The sequence below is a fragment of the Sturnus vulgaris genome, chromosome 15 (genome assembly GCF_052056855.1).
Source record: "Sturnus vulgaris isolate bStuVul1 chromosome 15, bStuVul1.hap1, whole genome shotgun sequence".
Lineage (NCBI taxonomy): Eukaryota > Metazoa > Chordata > Aves > Passeriformes > Sturnidae > Sturnus > Sturnus vulgaris.
The window spans coordinates 1,094,221-1,108,289 of NC_142257.1; the positions used below are offsets into that span (position 1 = coordinate 1,094,221).

A 14,069-nucleotide genomic window follows, 5' to 3' on the forward strand; every position below is an offset into this window, starting at 1 on the left:
CAAGTCACCCCGGGTGTTGCCCTAAATCTCACCGCCGAGGGAGGTCCGTGCTGTCTCCTGCCATCAATTCCTACGCGGGCAGTGCCTCCAGTATTTGCTTTTCCCAAATTTCCGAGCACTGGCCGCGTTTCCAGGGTAACGCCGAGCGATCCCGTGAGAGCTCTTTGCACAGTGCCGGTGCTCTCTCCCTGCCGAGCCCTGCAGAGTTTTGGCTTTGCACACCGGGAGCTGCAGTTGTGCCACAATTGGGGTGATGTGGGAACTCGCAGGTGTGTGTGCAGGCCAGGTGTGTGTGCAGGCCAGGTGTGCGCTCACCAGGTGTCCTTCGTGCCCGCAGCATCCTGGAGAAAGGACTGAAGCATCTCCAGGACGGGAAGGGTGCAGACCTCAGCCTGGTCGCCATCTCTCCATCCCAGCGGTGACAGCCCCCAGTGAGCCCAGCACCTCGGTCCTGTGCCTCTGAACCCTCCTGTGCTGTGATTCCTGCCAGTGGAAGCCATGGGACTGTGGCACCGAGATGGCCCCGATGGCACAAGTGAAGATTTGTGTCCCACAGAGCCAGAGCCCGGGCTGCCCTGCCCTGCCCTGCGGGGGAATGCCGCTGCTGTCAGCTCCTCACCCGACACCAGGCACCGAGAGAGCTGCCCGTGGGCTGACACCGCTCATGGAAACACACGGCCATGGAATTTGTTTAGTCTCTGTGGCCTAAAACTCGTGTCTGCCCACAGCCGGCACACCCATCACTGCCCGTCCCAGCTCTAACCAAGGCTCTCCAGCGTGAGACAATACCGGGAGCACTGCTTCTCGCCAGGTCATTTAAATTATTAAAATGAGAAGAAACTGCGTGGGCTGGATCCCAGCAAAGCAATTTGTAGCTCATTCTTCCTTCTGATGAAATTGAAAATCGGACTAACTTTGAAGTAAGAGCTTTGTATCCCAACAATGAACTAAACCTGTGCAAGGAGAGGTCGGGCACATTTTTATGAGAGCTTGAAGGCAGCTGGAGCAACAACAGGAAGGTGTTTTGGGGATACCACTGTGCCAGGAGCAGCAAGGACAGAGATCGTGGTCTCTCCATCCCCCAGAACGACCCCAACATGCCCCGAATTGAGTCCCTACAGAGCAGTTCAAGCGTGAGAGCAGCTCGTTTTGGTGGGAGAAGGCTGGGAGCTTCACTTTAGGGCTGGAAAGCTGAAGGACAGATTCGAGTGGATCCCTGCTGTGATGGTGACACCCCAGCAGAACCACATCGAGATATTTATGGCCTTTTTAACGCATTTGAAGGAAACACTGCTTCCCACAGCTTTGCCTGGACAACAGGAGCACTTGGAGTGCGGTGACTGATTCACCCGAGAAGCCGCAGCTTATCATTCCCGGGTGGATCCAGCTGAATTCCAGCAGCACCGGATCATTCCCGCTGGATCCATCCATTGTGTTCAATTCCACCCACACCGGATCATTCCCGCTGGATCCATCCATTGTTCCCAATTCCACCCACACCGGATCATTCCCGGTGGATCCATCCATTGTTCCCAATTCCTCCCACACCGGATCGTTCCCGGTGGATCCGCCCGTCCCTCTCAATCCCAGCCGCCCGCTCCGGCCTTGCCGGGTCCCCTCCCGCGGGGCCGGGCCCGGCGCTCTCCGCCCGCCCACGGGGCCGGGCCCGGGCGGCTCCTCCCGGCCCACGGAAGTGATCCCGGACAGGGGCGAGCCGGGAGGAAGCGGAGATTTCCAGCAGAGGTGATCCCAGAGGAAGCGGAGATTTCCGGAGGCGGCGATCCCCGACGAAGGCGATCCCGGGAAGGCAGCGGCGGTGCAGGGCGGCCCCACCATGAAGTTGATCATCCTGGACAATTACTCTCAGGCCAGCGAATGGGCGGCCAAGTACATCCGTAACCGCATCGTGCAGTTCGGGCCGGGCCCCGGGCGGTTCTTCACGCTGGGGCTGCCCACAGGTGGGTGCCGGGTGCCGGGGAGCGGGGCCGGGGCCGAGCTCGGGCCTTGCCCCGCCTGAGGCGGCCGCTCCCCGCAGGCAGCACCCCGCTGGGCTGCTACAGCAAACTGGTGGAGTATTACCGCAATGGAGACCTCTCCTTCAAGTACGTGAAGACTTTCAACATGGACGAGTACGTGGGTGAGTGCTGTGCTGTCGCTTTTGTCCCTGTCCCGGAGCTGCTGGGTCCTTACCCCGGCAGGGCCTGGCGGTGCCCGAAAAACACCTGTCCAGGTAAGGGGGATAACATTTCACAGAGCTACAGCATCAGCTGGGATGGAAAACACCTCTGAGATCATCGAGTCCAACCTATGATCCCACACCACGGCACTGTCCAGTCTTTCCTTAAACACCTCCAGGGAATTAACAAAGGGGGACAATTTGAAAACCTATGGAAAAAATTAGAAATTTTTCCATAGGTTTGAAAACGTATGGACAAAAGTGGATAGTGGGTGTTGCCCATTATTTCACACACTGTTACAGATACTGAGCTGCACTCAGGTATTGACCAGGTAAGGAACAGCTTATCACTGCAGGCTCAGTGTGCAGCATCAACTTCACCCTTTGCTCTGGGATTATAAAGGTCCCCTGCAAGGACCAGTGTGTTCCCTCAGTGCCCTCTGGTATCTCCTGCTGAGACTGTCATTTCTGAAGTCATGGTGAAACAGTCTTCTCAGAAGAAACAGATCCAAAGGTGAAAACACACAGGCTAAATATTTGCTAATGCTAATTTTATCCTGGTCAAGAGGTTGTTTTTTTTTCTGTGAATAATCCCAATCAAGCAGCATTAGGGAATAAGCAGTCCAGTGTGGGTTTACAGCAGTCAAGGAGGGTAAATATGCAATAATTACAGCATAATTATTATTTCCCAGGCTTCTGCATTTTTTTAATAATTCTTATTAATATGAAATGGGGAGCAGGCTGAAAAGGTACTGACAGATGAGGCACAGCACACCCCTACTTTTTGAGTAGCTGTTGTATGTTAATATGGGCACATGTCTTACAGGAGCTGATTTTAATTCTGGTATTTAGGGAAATAAAAACAACTCTGAAAGCTGAGGGCATGACATCACCAAAGCCCCTGCAGGGGTATGGGAGTGCTTTGTTATGGGTGATTCTGGTCCAGTTGGCCTCAGTCCTGTGTGTTCTGTCACCAGGTCTCCCGAGGGATCACCCAGAGAGTTACCATTCCTTCATGTGGAATAACTTCTTCAAGCACATTGACATCTCACCAGAAAACGTCCACATCTTGAATGGAAATGCCCCTGATCTCCAGGCAGAGTGTGATGCATTTGAGGAGAAAATCAAAGCAGCTGGAGGCATCGAGCTCTTTGTTGGAGGTGAGAACCCGAGAGCAGCAGCTTCTAAACCCTGTCCCAAAGCTGTGCCTGTCCCCCCCAGTTCTCATTTACAGTCAGGATTGTTCATTTGCAGTGCATTTGCAGTGAAATCCACCCCACAGTCCATGGCCCTGGGCACTGCTATGTCCTGGCAGCCTTGTGCAGTCAGTGAATTGTTCAGGAAATGTTAGCAGGAGGAATGGGAAGGACTAGAACTGTACAAATATGAAGTGTTTCTCAATTGTCAGTAGCAACAGGAAACTGCTGGGAGTAGCTTTTCCCACACAAGCTCTTCCCATCAGTTTGCCATAAGGTTCTGCCACCTACTTTGCTTTGTTGTTGTCCCAGCACAATCAGGGAGGTACCTGGTGACTTCTGAGGGGGCTTTTGCTCTACCAGACACCAATCTGAGCTGGAGCAGAGGAATTGCAGGGCTCTGTGTTCCTGGGAGCACTGCCTGTCCTTCTCCTGGCCCTGCTCCCCCAGCTGACTCTGCTCTGCTGTCCCTGTCCCAGGTATTGGCCCCGATGGCCACATCGCCTTCAACGAGCCAGGATCCAGTTTGGTGTCCAGGACACGAGTGAAGACCTTGGCCATGGACACCATACTGGCCAATGCCAGGTTCTTTGATGGTGACCTCTCCAAAGTGCCCACCATGGCTTTGACAGTTGGAGTAGGCACTGTCATGGATGCCAGAGAGGTGAGGAAAGAAGAAGTGGCTTCCTGCAGTCCCTCTGGAGCAGCCAAAGGTTATCCTGTTGTGGAGCAGCCACGTGTCCTCTGGTGTAGGGAATTCCTGCCACAGAATGCCTGATCCTCTTGTCCTCTGGCATCCTGCAACACCATGGAGCTCTTGCTCTATCTCTGCTGGCACTTGTGTTTGTGTAACCCTGCAGCAGCTGTTCCCCCCAGGAGTCAGGAAAGTTTGGGAGGGTGTCTTTGGTTAGGATTCTCACCTGGACAGGAACTGCAGAAATCAGGTTGAGTTGCTGTCACATCAGCTGGTCATGAAAACTGTGTGGGACCACTTTTACTGGAGTCTATTCCTTGATTTCCACTTGTTTAATCTCAGTGTACAGGTGCCCAAAGGATCGTTCCAGTGACCCACCAGACTGTGATTCCATTGAGAGCAGGAGCAGCACAGAGAAGTGGCTGTGGGGAGGGTGACAGGGATGTCCCCATTGGCAGGGTGTGGTTGGGCTCTCCCTGACCCCCTGTTCCAGGCCCTGACTGCCCCTCTCTCTGTGCCTGGCGGTGCAGGTGATGATCCTGATCACAGGAGCCCACAAAGCCTTTGCTCTGTACAAAGCCATCGAGGATGGTGTGAACCACATGTGGACAGTGTCAGCCTTCCAGCAGCACCCCAACACCGTGTTCGTGTGTGACGAGGATGCCACGCTGGAGCTCAAAGTCAAAACAGTGAAATACTTCAAAGGTGAAGTTTGAGCAGGCCAGAAAACTGTTTTGTTACATTTTTAGGAGCCATGAGCCATGCTTTGCAAAGGTGTTGCTGTATAATTAACTAACAAAGGAGTATATTCCTTACATATACCACAGTAGTACAAGTGTGATGCTTAATGCTTGGGTGGGAGTAAAGGCACAAGGACAACAGTAATGTCTAATTCAATTAGCATCCAATGAAGAAAAACTTTATTATGTCTACTTAAATTGTCTTTTGACTCTCCATCAGGTTTAATGCTGGTTCACAACAAGCTCGTGGAGCCCTTGTACAGCATGAAGGAGATGGAAACAGAGAGGAGCCAGTCCAAGAAGCCATACAGTGATTAATGTGCTGGGGCAGTGCTGAACCAGCTGCTGAAAACAGCTGGGAGAAAAGGGAATTGCTGCAGAAACTGATCTCATATTTGTTTTTAAATTAGCAGAATGATTGTATGGTTCCTTCTCTCCATTAAAGAGACAGATGCCAAACACCTGCCTTAATAAACCAAAGGAGGATGGGATCCAGTGTTCTGTGCCCCACAAACTTCTGCCACCAACTCATTCTCTGAAGGAAATGAAGAACGAGTTGTTTGATCTGTGAACTGACTGTAATCACAGACTGAAGGCTGCAGAACTGAAATGTGAGGATAAATGAAAGTCCAACGTTGCAGAAACAAGTGGGTGATCACTTTGGGGTGTATTCCTTGCAATTAGGACAAGTACCTCATGTTATTCCTTCCTCCTCCAAGAAACACTCTTCCATTAGAATCCTGGAGAAAAGGATTGTCCAGCTGGAGAAGGGGAAGCTCAGAGAACCATGAGAGAGCTGCAAGAAGATGGGGCCAGGGGGAAGATGAGAAAGGACAGTGGGGCCTGAGTGGAGACACGATGCTCACGCTGGAGAGGATGAAACCCCACTGTGGGAACAGCCAAGCAGTGGGACAGGATCCCCAGGGCTGGGCAGGCTCTCTCCTTAGGAGGTTGCCCAGACCTGACTGAGCCCTGCTTGAAGCCACATGTTGGACTTGAGACCCCTCAGCAGAAGGGGCTCCAGCAGCATCCCCCACACAGGGGGGTTCAGGCGCAGCTCAGGCACCTGAGGATGTCACTGTTGTCACACACAGAGCCCTTGTTCATGTTCAGGCCCAGGTGTGATTTGCTATGCCTGGTGCTCTCTCTTCTCCAGAATTTTCCATTTCTCTGAGGAAATGCCAAACCAGCCCCAAAGGAAACACTGGCTTCAGCCTCTGTCCAATTACAGACACCCCACACCCATGGACAACAGCTAAAACCTCACCAATTCTGAAATGTGATTCCTGGGATTCCTATCCAGTGCTCTCACACGAGGGGCAAGAAAACTGGGCAACATTTATTTTCTTTATACACAAATTTTGTAAATTGTTCATCTGTAATGTAACTTTCTTCACTAAATGTCTTTAATTTTTTTTAAATGGTGACATTTGACTGTATCTGGTGCTCGGTCTCAGTGGGCTCATGGTACCAAAGCTGTCCTGGAGGCAATTTGGTGGAAAAAGCTCCTGCTGCTCCCCCCTTTGCTTGCCCAGTGTTTTCTCTGGCAGGTTTTTCCCTGAGGGAAAAGCAGGGTCCTTTGCATGCATGGAAATCCCATGAGCAGCTGCAGGTGGGAGCTCTGGGCTGTCCCCAGCAGCAGCACCTGGGCACACCTGTGCTGCCAAATCCATGCCAGAAGGAAGACAAACAGGGACACTGTGTTTACCATCTTAAAGTGAATTTAGTGCATGTGAAAGGTGCAGGAAATACAACTCAAACCATACACAACATACACTTTTCCTACACACTGACCTAGAGCTTCAGCTGAGGTGAGATTTGCTCCTCCTTTCATCTTTTTAATCTCTGTGCCAGTTCCAGCAGTGCAGACTCTTCCTCTGCAGAGGGAACTGAAGCACTGTTCATTTTGGCCACACATCCCAGGATAAATTTATTAACTCTCAGACAGAACTGAGTGAGCTGTGACCACCCTGAGTTCCTGAGGAGTCTCAGCTCCAGAGCTTTCCATCCAGGCCCCGTTGCTCTTGAACACAGCACATGCAGCTTTAGTTTCCAAATAAGCTTTTAGACTGTTCTGCAAGTGGAAAAGGTTGTTAAAAATCAGTGTTCACCTCCAGTAATAACCTTCATACTCTCAAAACCACTTGCTGAGATTTTAGGAGAAACAATTTTGTTTCAGAAATAATTTGAATGGAAATAAAGTATCTAGTCCAGAAGCAAAAGTATCAACAATCTAATTTCTTATATGAAGAGTTAATAAAAAATAAATTACTTCATAACACAAGTTAATAGTCAGTATCTTGAAGAATTCAAGTTCATCTCTTCCTGATACTTTTCACCCTTTCACTGGTCACATCCTCAGCTCACTGCTTTGGCACTCATCCCTGCCAAAACAAGGACAGGCAACGTGAGGGAATCCAACAGCACACTGGGAGTCACCAACCTCACAGAAATCCCTGGAAGTGGCTGTTGGTCATTTTCTGCCCAAGCTCTCAGGAATGCAAAGGCCCAGGCACAGCAGCAAGAGAGAAAGGTTGGGGATAATCAGCTTTAATGTCATTAGTACCAGTGACAGAGCCAGGAGCTGCTTTTCAGAGAAGCACATCAAGAAATTAATAACAGCAACAAACTTTGTTGCTGAATACAGAAATTTCCTGTATTGTATCAGAAAACTCCCCCAGTCCAAGCAGCTCCAGAGAGAGCACTACAGCTCCACCAAACCACCCCAAACCCCACAATATTCACCATCCAAGAGTCTCCAAGGGTCAGTCTCCCTAAAGGAAACCCCCAAAATACTTCCAGGATTTGAGGCTTCAGCTTTGTCTGCTGGCTTTTAAAAAAGGGGCACCTCTTGGTATATATTTTTCCAACAGCTTTCCAATTTCTGACTTGTTTAATAATAGACATGTTTGTTTGGGCATTCCATGATGATCCTGATCCCAGGATGGGGAAAAGTCTCCTTTGGTTTTGGCAACAGGCTCTGAGGTGTGAGTGTCCTGCACTGCAGGGCAGTTACCACTCTTCTGTCACACAATGGAAAAGCAAACAAAAGACACACAAAAAGCATCTGTCTGTGGTTTGTTCACCTTTTGGTGCTGGAGGAAGCTACTGATCATCATCTTCCACTTCCCAGAACTCTCCATCTTCGATGTGCATGGCTTGAAACAATCTGCAAGATAGAAAATCAGTGTTATCAGGGTGTAAAAAAAGTCAAATGTGTTGAAAAAAGTATCACCCTAAATGTAACAACACTACAGCAAGTTCCCCTGGTTTTTTCAGTATAACAAACCACCCTCTGTGCCCTTTGGAAGGGCCAAGAGAGGCTGCCATTGTCACCCTCCTGTGACCTGCCTGTCACCTGTCCCTTGGCTCTCCTCCAAGGGAATGTGAGGCAAATCTGCAGCTCCTCAAAGCAGCTCTTCCCCAAATCCTCGAGCTGCTCCTGAGCAGTGGCAGGGAAGCCCTTGCAGGCTGTGGCCAGCAAAGGGTGAGGTCATGACCTGACTAAAAAAATCAAGAATAGGCTCAGAAGACTCCTCCAGAATTTTAAACCCAAAGTTTTTATAAAGCAAAACCGCATCCTGAATCACTCCTGATTTTTACTGTTAGTGCAAATATCGGAGAGGAGTAACTAGGTCTTAAACTGTAGCTAAAAATTTCAGTCAGAATGTGGGAGAGGCTGTAAGGAAAAGTAGAGAAGAGGTGTTGCAGCAGTGGAGGAGGTCCCTGAAGCACCGACCTGTTGAAGCAGGGGGAGGAGGGGTCACTGAAGTGCCGGTAGGGGTTGGCCCGGGACAGGGAGCCCATGCAGAGCCAGCAGAAATACTGCATGCACCCTGTGCAGGTCATCTTGTTACAGCCATCCAGTTTCTGGGGGAAAAAAAACCCAAGAAATGGTGAGAACAGAACTCCACTGTGGCAGGCTTCAGTCCCTCTCTGCCCTCAGAACCACAGCAGTCAGTGAACACATCCCCCCTGGCTCCTGGTGCTGACATTTTCACTGGGAGCTGGAATCCCAGCACTGGAAATTGGTTATAATACTAAAAACACTGGGAATTAGTATTTTTCTGAAGCTGAATTGATTTCCTGGCTCTAGTGTGAACCAGAGAACTGGAAAACAAAAGGATTCATAGAGACCCAGAGTCAGCCTGGACCTGTTCAGTGTGGGGGCCTGACCAGCAGTCACTGTTTGTACTCCAGTCCTTGGGATCCACAAATATCACCTCGCCTCCTTTTCCATGTCACACAGAACTGCAAAGTCCTTGCAGAATTTCCTAGAGATCTCCTCTCCCTAGAGGCTCCAGCACACCCAGAACTGCCTCCTTGTAGGTTATTTTCTATTCCATGGATCCTTTCCCTCCTCACTCACCTCGATGTGGGTCCCACAGCAAGGACAAGACTTGGAGTTCTTTTCCAGCCATTCCTTACTCTCCATCTCCTCCAGGGCTTTCTGAATCACTCTCTTGCCATAGCGTTGTTCCAAAAATCTTTTACTTGTCTCATCTGCTTCTAAATATTCATTCCTCAAATCCATTAATTTCTCTAAGGGGCAAAATCAAACCAGACCAGACAGCTTTTGTAAGATATTAGACATAGAAGTCCAGCTAATTGTAGCATAAAGATGCTCAAAGAAAATAATGTCATGAATTAAAAAGCAAGAAAACTATTAAAATACATAAGATGATAATATTAAAACAACTCTGCCCCAAAATTCAGTAGTTTTACACTCTTTTATTATAAAAGAGATCTGTTGATGAAATTAGAATGTCAAGTAAAAATGGAATTTTTTTTCCTGACTGTGTATTTAATGAAATTCTGTCACAGGATTTTGAGGCCAGACAGAGAGAGAAACCTCCACCTAATTCCAGCATTAACTCTGACAATACAAAGCAGTGAAAATATAAAGTAATTCTTTCCCTGCTACAGCCTCTCAGCAGTTGACAATCAGCAGTTTAGGGAGCTCCTGAGCTGAGGAGTCTCACCAGAGGAATATTTAATTACCAGCAACAGCCCTCCTCCAAAGGAATGCACCTTTCAAAAGCTCAGGGCGAGGAGCTCCCCTGCTCAACTCCTGCCTTTTCCAGCCAAGATTTTGAGCGTGGGTGTGACTGTGGAGCCCAGGGGGAGGGGACTCACCTGCAGTGACCTTGCAGGGGGACACCCCGTGGTAAGTCATCCTGCACAGGGTGCAGAAGGCGTAGTTGCAGCAGGAGCAGATGCCCATGGTGCAGCCTGGCTCCTGCATCACAGGGGTCTGGCAGCCAGGCCGGGGACAATAAACCACATCAGCCATGAGGTCCAGGCTGGACTGCAGCAGCAGGCGGTCATAGCGGGCAAACAGCTCCTCCCCAACCAGCTCCTTCACCTGCAAACAGCCAGCTCAGGAAAATCCTTCACCCACACCCACTGGGGGCCTGGCACAGGGTGCCCAGAGCAGCTGGGGATGCCCCTGGATCCCTGGCAGTGCCCAAGGCCAGGCTGGACATTGGGGTTTGGAGCAGCCTGGGACAGTGGGAGGTGTCCCTGCCATGGCAGGGGTGGCACTGGATGGGATTTAAGGTCCCTTCCAACCTAAACCAGCCTGGGATTCTCTGACTCCTTGCATCTGTAATTCTGAGCCTGCTCCAGCAACAAACAGCAAGTCAGTGAAAAGGCACCAAGAGCTGGGATGAATCCAGTTTAGATTCTCCAACAGGTCACAGGGGGCCAAGGATCTGCTCCCAGGAAACAAAAAACAGGACAAACAGCCTCAGGCTGTGCAAGGGGAGGGTCAGGTTGAGTATCAGGAGGAATTTCCTCATGGAAAGGGTGGTCAGGTCTTGGCAGGGGCTGCCCAGGGAGGTTTGGAGTGTCCATCCCTGGAGGTGCCCAAGGATGTGGCACTTCATGACATGGTGGGATTGGGTCAAAGGCTAAACTTGCTGATCTTGGAGGTCTTTTCCCACCTAAATGACTCTGTGAGTGCCAATGTCCACCATGCAGAGCCACAGCCTGGCCCTGAACTCGGGTTCCAGAGCTCCCCAGCCCCTGTGCAGGGGAATTACCTGGCCTGGAGTGGCGACAGAAGAACACTTGGGCTCGGGGCAGTTGAGGCAGTGCACCTGTCCATCCCTGATCTGGATTTCAAAGTAGTCCTTCAGGCAGGCTTTGCAGTACACGTGGCTGCACTCGGTGAAGTGCATGCACTCACTGCCCAGCTTCTCACAGAAGCAGATACTGCAGGAGTACATCTTACTGTTAAAGCACCTCCTCCTCTGGGCCTGGTCAAAGTCCAAGATCTCCCTGATCAGACTGGACAAGGACTCCACATCCTGCACAGCCCTGGCATCTGTGATTTCCTCCTCAGCTGTGGCAGAGCCTGTGGCACCCCCACAGTCCTTCCCAGCCTCCAGGGGCCCCCCAGGTGTCCAGCTCTGCCCCTTCCCCTGAGGGCACATCCTCAGCTCATATGGTGATGAAATATTCAGGTAATTCAATGTTTCCTCCTTCAGGAACTGCATCCAGGCAAACAGGACCACACAGCCTCGGTTCTCTTCCCACACATTGTCCAAGTGTTTGCAAAGAGCACTGAGCTGGGAAAGAACAAAGAATTCCTGATTTCAGTAAGTTTGAGTAACTCCTTACCGGGCTCCTCCCCTCACACAGTCCTTACTGCATACTTTGATTTCAAATTCAGCAGTTTTTATCCATAAAATACACATTAAATAGTTCTCACACATCCAAGTTTTCCTTCCTCAGAACAGTAATCAAACGAAAACCAACAAGAGACAAAAGAAGAGCAACGCCGTCGTTTTTTTACTTTGCTTAACTGTGAATCATTAACTTACTCAGCAGCCAAAATGTAAAAAAAATCCTCTGCAAACCTGAGCCTGGGAGAGCCATTTCCCACTGAGGGTGAACACGGGTGGGGAGGTCGATGGGTAGTCAGGTGGGAGCTCGAAATTCAGCACGAGGGGAGGCAGGAAGCACACGGAATACTCGAACCCACTGCTCTGGAGACTCTCTGTGGAACTGCCTGAGCCAGGGCCCACCGAGGCACAGGGAGAAATAACAGGAAAATGAAAACTAAGCAACTGTTGCTGTTTCTGGCAGCACCCAATGTCTGTTAATTGGATATATTTCTGGGGTTAAAACTATCTGTTCCACCCTAAATAACAAAACTCTCGGTGCAGTAAAATGTCACAGGGTTGGAGGTGTGTGATTAAAGCAGTTAAAAAGCAGCACTATGAAATGACAGATCCTGCACAAAACAGGAGCCTGGAAACACATATAATCAGGGGAATAAAAACCCAAGAAATGAACATAATTATTCTGAAGAAATGCTATTACTCTTCTGTGATTTTAAAGTTTACTGAAGATGTTCTGTGTATGAGGATTGAACTGATCACAATCCCCAAAAAGCACAGCACAGGGTGAGCCACAGCTTTGTCCAGTCACTGTTCCCTCAGGTCACTCCCCAACAACCACCTGAGCTTGGTAAAGCGTCTTTTGGGATAAAACAAAACATCTCAACTCACCCCTCACAAAAATTTTGAAGTCTTGAGGCAACTCCAGACAAATTCTTGTTTCTCCTCCTTGAACAGACTCTGCTCTCTTGAACTCATCCTCATCGTAGATGCTGGCCAGAGCCAGCAGCTCGTCCTCCTGAGCCTCCTTGTCCTCTGAAGACATTTAATTTTCTCTAGAGTTACCACCACTCTGCAATATCAACCAAGTGAATGCATCACATTCCAGTCATCAATTTGAGGCATCTATTTTATAGCATAGTAAGCTTTAGAAAAACCCAGGTAACCAAGCTACAATAATGTGAAATACAATTAATTTTACAGGTTGAAGAAAATATTGGTATCTTTAAAAAATAAAAAAAAAACCCAAACCACAAAACCAACAGAATATTGAAAAGTCAGAAAGTAAGCTGTTTGTTAGTAGGTAAAGACAGCTGTAAGTGGGGAAAATAATGAAATTATGGAGATGGCAAAGGTGACACAGGGACATTTCGCTGATGTTTGGAAGAAAACAGACCCCTCAAAACCACATGAGAAATGAATTAGTAACAGTAGCTCTTGCCTGGTGCTCTAACTCAAACAGGGAAACAGTCTCATTTGTGATTGAAAATATCAGAAAAAGGTTCCAATCCCGCACGGGCATCTTGTAGATGCACTCGCGGAGCATCTCAGCTCCGCATTTGGGGAGATGAAGGCAGTTCCGTGAGTTACCTTTGGGGTCAGAGCAGCGCAGAGGCCGAGCCGAGGAGCCGCTCCCGGACCATCCCTCCGGGCCCGGCTCTTCCCGTCCCTCCGGCCACGGACACGGCGCTGCTCAGGGGAACGTCCCGCGGCGCTGGCCCCGGCCTGGGGCTGCTGCGGAAAAACAGCAACGCCAACACCACAAGGGGTTAAAGTCCCCTCGGGGTTAAAGTGCCCGACAGCTCGCTCAGGGCTTGGGGCTCATTTCCAGCCGCAGGAACTGCGGGGCCGGGGCACCGCGGATCGATGGGTCCGGAACGACCGCCGGGTTCCAGGCCCAGCTCCGCTGTGGCGATAGCGGCTCCGGCCGCTGCCACGGCTGGGCTCCGGTCCCGCAGCCCCCGGCACAGAGCCCGGCCCGGCCCGGCACAGCCCCCGGCACAGAGCACGGCCCGGCCCGGCACAGCCCCCGGCACAGAGCCCGGCCCGGCCCGGCACAGCCCCCGGCACAGAACCCGGCCCGGCCCAGCTCCCGGCACAGAGCACGGCCCGGCCCGGCACAACCCCCGGCACAGAGCCCGGCCCGGCACAACCCCCGGCACAGAGCCCGGCCCGGCCCGGCACAGCTCCCTGCACAGAACCCGGCCCGGTCCCGCAGCCCCCGGCACAGAGCCCGGCCCGGCACAACCCCCGGCACAGAACCCGGCCCGGCCCGGCCCCGCCTCACCCGCTCCTCACCGGGGCAGCCGCGGCCGCGCCGAACGGGCCGGGAACAGCGAGGGAGGCCCGGCCCTGCCCCTCACGGAGCGGCGGCGGGGAAGGACGGGAAGGCCCGGGAGGAGGAGGAGGAGGAGGCACCGCGCGGCCCCGCAGCTCCCCCGGCGGCCGGGAGGGCCCGGGCGGCCCAGGCCGGGGTGCTCAGAGGCCGCTGCGGGCCCCGCCTGCCGCCCCCGGCAGGGACCGAGCGGTCGGCTCCAGCAGCGGCGCTCGGGCACTGAACGGGCTCCCCGGGGAACGGGCACGGTTGCTGTGCAGGGCCGGGAGTGCGCTGATCCCTGGGGGTCCCTTCTAACTATG

At 51.5% G+C, this 14,069-nt stretch overlaps 2 protein-coding genes across 6 annotated transcripts; one reads left to right on the forward strand and one right to left on the reverse strand.

The window, feature by feature from the left end:
* The first annotated feature begins 1,668 nt into the window (after positions 1-1,668).
* Positions 1,669-6,245, forward strand: GNPDA1 (glucosamine-6-phosphate deaminase 1). Its single transcript, XM_014888310.2, has 6 exons — positions 1,669-1,958; positions 2,036-2,137; positions 3,154-3,336; positions 3,852-4,036; positions 4,597-4,771; positions 5,027-6,245. Exons 1-6 carry the CDS (start codon positions 1,835-1,837, stop codon positions 5,122-5,124), a joined length of 867 nt encoding a protein of 288 aa, XP_014743796.1. The 5' UTR covers positions 1,669-1,834; the 3' UTR covers positions 5,125-6,245.
* Positions 6,246-6,509: 264 nt separating this feature from the next.
* Positions 6,510-13,835, reverse strand: RNF14 (ring finger protein 14). Of its 5 annotated transcripts, none has more exons than XM_014888319.2 (10): positions 13,731-13,835; positions 13,023-13,166; positions 12,324-12,504; positions 11,670-11,821; positions 10,851-11,378; positions 9,943-10,171; positions 9,176-9,348; positions 8,546-8,676; positions 7,893-7,975; positions 6,510-7,190 (listed from the first exon to the last, which is right to left on the reverse strand). In XM_014888319.2, exons 3-9 carry the CDS (start codon positions 12,475-12,477, stop codon positions 7,912-7,914), a joined length of 1,431 nt encoding a protein of 476 aa, XP_014743805.1. In that variant the 5' UTR covers positions 12,478-12,504; positions 13,023-13,166; positions 13,731-13,835; the 3' UTR covers positions 6,510-7,190; positions 7,893-7,911. The 5 variants fall into 5 exon arrangements, with proteins under 5 accessions (XP_014743805.1, XP_088030225.1, XP_088030224.1 ...); XM_088174099.1 differs by having other exon boundaries at positions 6,510-6,880; positions 13,731-13,832; XM_088174098.1 differs by having other exon boundaries at positions 13,023-13,163; positions 13,731-13,820.
* Positions 13,836-14,069: the final 234 nt, after the last annotated feature.

Bases quoted from the DNA above. Each gene is read 5' to 3' on its own strand.
- GNPDA1 (XM_014888310.2), top strand. From the start codon at position 1,835: ATGAAGTTGATCATCCTGGACAATTACTCTCAGGCCAGCGAATGGGCG. The intron at 1,959-2,035 runs GTGGGTGCCGGG...CGCTCCCCGCAG, and splicing joins CACGCTGGGGCTGCCCACAG to GCAGCACCCCGCTGGGCTGC. The intron at 4,772-5,026 runs GTGAAGTTTGAG...ACTCTCCATCAG, and splicing joins AACAGTGAAATACTTCAAAG to GTTTAATGCTGGTTCACAAC.
- RNF14 (XM_014888319.2), bottom strand. From the start codon at position 12,477: ATGTCTTCAGAGGACAAGGAGGCTCAGGAGGACGAGCTGCTGGCTCTG. The intron at 10,172-10,850 runs GTAATTCCCCTG...GGCTGTTTGCAG, and splicing joins CTGTCGCCACTCCAGGCCAG to GTGAAGGAGCTGGTTGGGGA. The intron at 9,349-9,942 runs GTGAGTCCCCTC...TTTGCCCCTTAG, and splicing joins CCCCTGCAAGGTCACTGCAG to AGAAATTAATGGATTTGAGG.